The sequence below is a fragment of the Nanorana parkeri genome, unplaced genomic scaffold, assembly GCF_000935625.1.
Source record: "Nanorana parkeri isolate BGI_ZX_2015 unplaced genomic scaffold, ASM93562v1 scaffold746, whole genome shotgun sequence".
NCBI lineage: Eukaryota > Metazoa > Chordata > Amphibia > Anura > Dicroglossidae > Nanorana > Nanorana parkeri.
Genome location: NW_017307014.1, coordinates 326,061 through 329,198, shown reverse-complemented (window position 1 = coordinate 329,198; position 3,138 = coordinate 326,061). Strand labels below are relative to the sequence as shown.

Genomic DNA, 3,138 nt, shown 5'->3' with positions numbered 1-3,138 from the left:
CAGGGCTCATTGGAGGGTAAGACAAGGAATAGAGAGGTGGAATCCCTGCGGGAAGTGATGAATGACAGTCACCCCTCTCTGCAGGGAGAAGACCATAAGCTGGGCAATCAGCGGTTCGTGATCGCTCAGCTCTCAACTATAGAGCTGTCGTGTGACACTGCGGCTCAAAGTATTATGCAGAGAACATTTTACTACCCCAATTTTTCTCCTTTAAGGCAAATAGGCTGTTCGCTTTGCAAGGGAATTTTCCCTTTGCATAGTGAATGAGGTCAAGCTCTACTGACTTCCATCATGCAATCATGTGACAGAAATAGTATTTTTTTAAATATTTTTCTTGCATGTGATTGGGTATTCTTTGCGAAGTGAATTTTCACCATATTCACTAAGCTAAAGGAAAATTATCTTCCAAATTGAACAGTCTATTTGCCTTTAGTAATTAACCACAATATGTAGTGAAACACAATCAATCAGTCATCTTACTTTGATCTGTGCACAGTAGTTTAAATTGAGTTCAATCTTTAAGTAAAGAAGGATCATTTTAAACGTATTTATTTTAGCTTAAAATCTGATGTTTTATTGTGGCTCAAACCACATTACATTATACAATAAAGTGTTACTGGCTATTTATACCTGTTTCCTGATATTAGAATTGTTTTAAATGTTCAGGAACTATTCTTGTTAAACTGCAGAGACCTCTCCTAGGACTTCCTTTGTGCACAGCAGGTGTTGAGGAGGAACAATATATACGTTAACAGAGGATAAATAGAGATTCAATTGAAAAAGAAACATCTGATGTCTGTATAAAGAAGCTTTTAGGTATAACGACAGCAGCCAAATTTACTGATCCAATGTCATGAGAACTGGTACCTGGAAATCCCTATAGGGTCGCCATACATGTTATAAGCTGTGCGTACATTCTTTGTTCAATAAAATTTAGATTTAGGAAAACTATGTAATATGAGGACCTACCTAATCAATTTGTATCCAATCAGGCAGGCCTTTGCACTACATAGTGGTGGATCTAATGGAGTTTGTAAGGTCTGTGATGGGCTATACTCTGATCAAATGTTCTGTTGCCTTTTACATAGTACCTAAATGCTACAGAAAACATAAAATTTTCAAGTATAAGGTGGCATATCACAGCACTTGTAAAGTACTAAAGTCTACTGGTTATAGTTATTAAAGAAATGTCAATGCTTCTCTCCTAACAGTCGTCAAAAACAAAGTGTATAGACTGGTATGAACCAAGACGGAGTTTGTGGAATGACCCCGATCAGCTGTGGAAATGGAAAACTGAGGCAATGGTTGATTGACCAGATTGACAGCGGGAAGTATCCGGGATTGGTGTGGGAGAATGATGACAGAAGCATTTTTCGTATACCTTGGAAACATGCCGGCAAACAGGACTACAACAGAGATGAAGATGCTGCTCTTTTCAAGGTAACTTATCTCCAAGACTCAATGAGCCGCAGATAGATAGGTCACATTTTACACTACAGACTAATGACTAATCTGTGTCTGCTGATGTGCATGATTGTGATTCTTCTAAAGAAGTCATTTGCATCGGGGGTAAAATCCCTTCTGCTGACACATTTTATTGCATTTTGTCAGAAAATCTGATCTATAAAATACATTGGCATCAAAGATAAAATTGCTTACAATTTAAGAGAATTAAAAATGAAGACCAGAATGTGATGCATTTATATTTTACAGTTCATGTTTCTCTAGTAAGCTGGAAAGTGATTTATGTACTCACTGTTTGTAGTGTATGGTAAAACACCCTTTGGGCCTTGTGAATAAGAGTTTGGTGAAAACAGTGGCCATACATTTACAAATATCAACCAGTGAGTTGCCTCCCTTTCATGTTTCAAGGGCAAAATGCAAATTGAAAAAGAGTGTCTGATGTTAAAGGTATTCTAAACAGATTTGTTACAGACTCTTTTAATCAAGAAACCATTATAAAGTAAACATTAAGGTGTGTATTTAGGGCAGTTCATCTGACAGTCCTATCATTGGTTGCATGCAGGGTACCTTTAGATATATTATTATCCTAACTACACATTACTGTTGATTTGGCACTGAAGTGCCTGATGGATGAACTAAATTGCACCTTAACAATCAGTGTCTCTCTTTCATGCCTCTAAATCAGTCTTTAAATTTAAGAATCTGAATAGATAACACAGAAAGATCCTCTTTTAGACACCTTGGGGTCTATTTATAAACAGTTTGCATAGCCATTCACCCTGCCAATCTATGTGAACATTCATACTGTGCGAATCGGAGCAAAAATTAACCTTCTTAGTATATTTTTTTGTTAGGTTGAATGTAATGTGATGTAATACTGCAATATGGCTACTAGATGGAGCTGAGGGGCACAGGAAACTAATACTTATTTCCTATGCTCCTCAGCTCCATCTAGAGCCCGTAATGTAGTATTACATTACAATCAACCTGAAAAGAAAATATACTAAGAAGTTTTTGCCCCTATTCGCACAGAATCAATATTCACAGAGCCTCACAGGGTGAATGGCTGTGCAAATTGTTTATCAATAGACCCCTTTAAGTCATGAAACACATCATAAGTCCCAACCATCATGAAATCTATGGGACTGTCCCAGACTAGGTGTGTAAAGTGAAGCCACTAAAGCTCAGCCAAAGTGTTGAAAGTGGTATGTGAACATGCACATATTTGAGGTGGTGCTTGGAAGCACTGGTAGAGGTTTAATGTTTCTTTCTGTTTTTAATTGGTTGAGAGGTATGAATGCAATAGCTTAACCCTCTATTTTGTTACATAGCATGGAAATGTGTCAGACCACTAGAATTTTTTGTTATGAAGCAATATAAAATAAGAATTAACTCTGAGCTTTCTTACAACTATTCAATAAATACATGTGTAGAAATGGCGGTTGTCCTTTTATTCCCTAACCCTAATGAAGTTTTAATATTTTGCTCAGTACTTAATAATCCCACAATTCCAAATTTATAATAAATAATTAAACTAAAGCTACTTGTCTCTTTGTGCTGAATATTAACCACTGTAAGTTTACCTTCAAACATAAATACCATAAATTGTGCACATATGCATTTAATCTTGTTGGCATCCAAAATAATATAACCCTTTATATATATATCTATATA

The 3,138-nt window shown here is 36.2% G+C and overlaps 1 protein-coding gene across 1 annotated transcript in view; it reads left to right on the top strand.

The window, feature by feature from the left end:
- The first annotated feature begins 1,239 nt into the window (after positions 1-1,239).
- IRF4 (interferon regulatory factor 4) overlaps positions 1,240-3,138 on the top strand; it is a 21,760-nt gene continuing 19,861 nt past the window's right edge. Inside the window, exon 1 of the mRNA XM_018564340.1 lies at positions 1,240-1,440. Within this exon, the coding sequence (XP_018419842.1) occupies positions 1,240-1,440 (201 nt within the window). The remainder of the gene's footprint in view (positions 1,441-3,138) is intronic.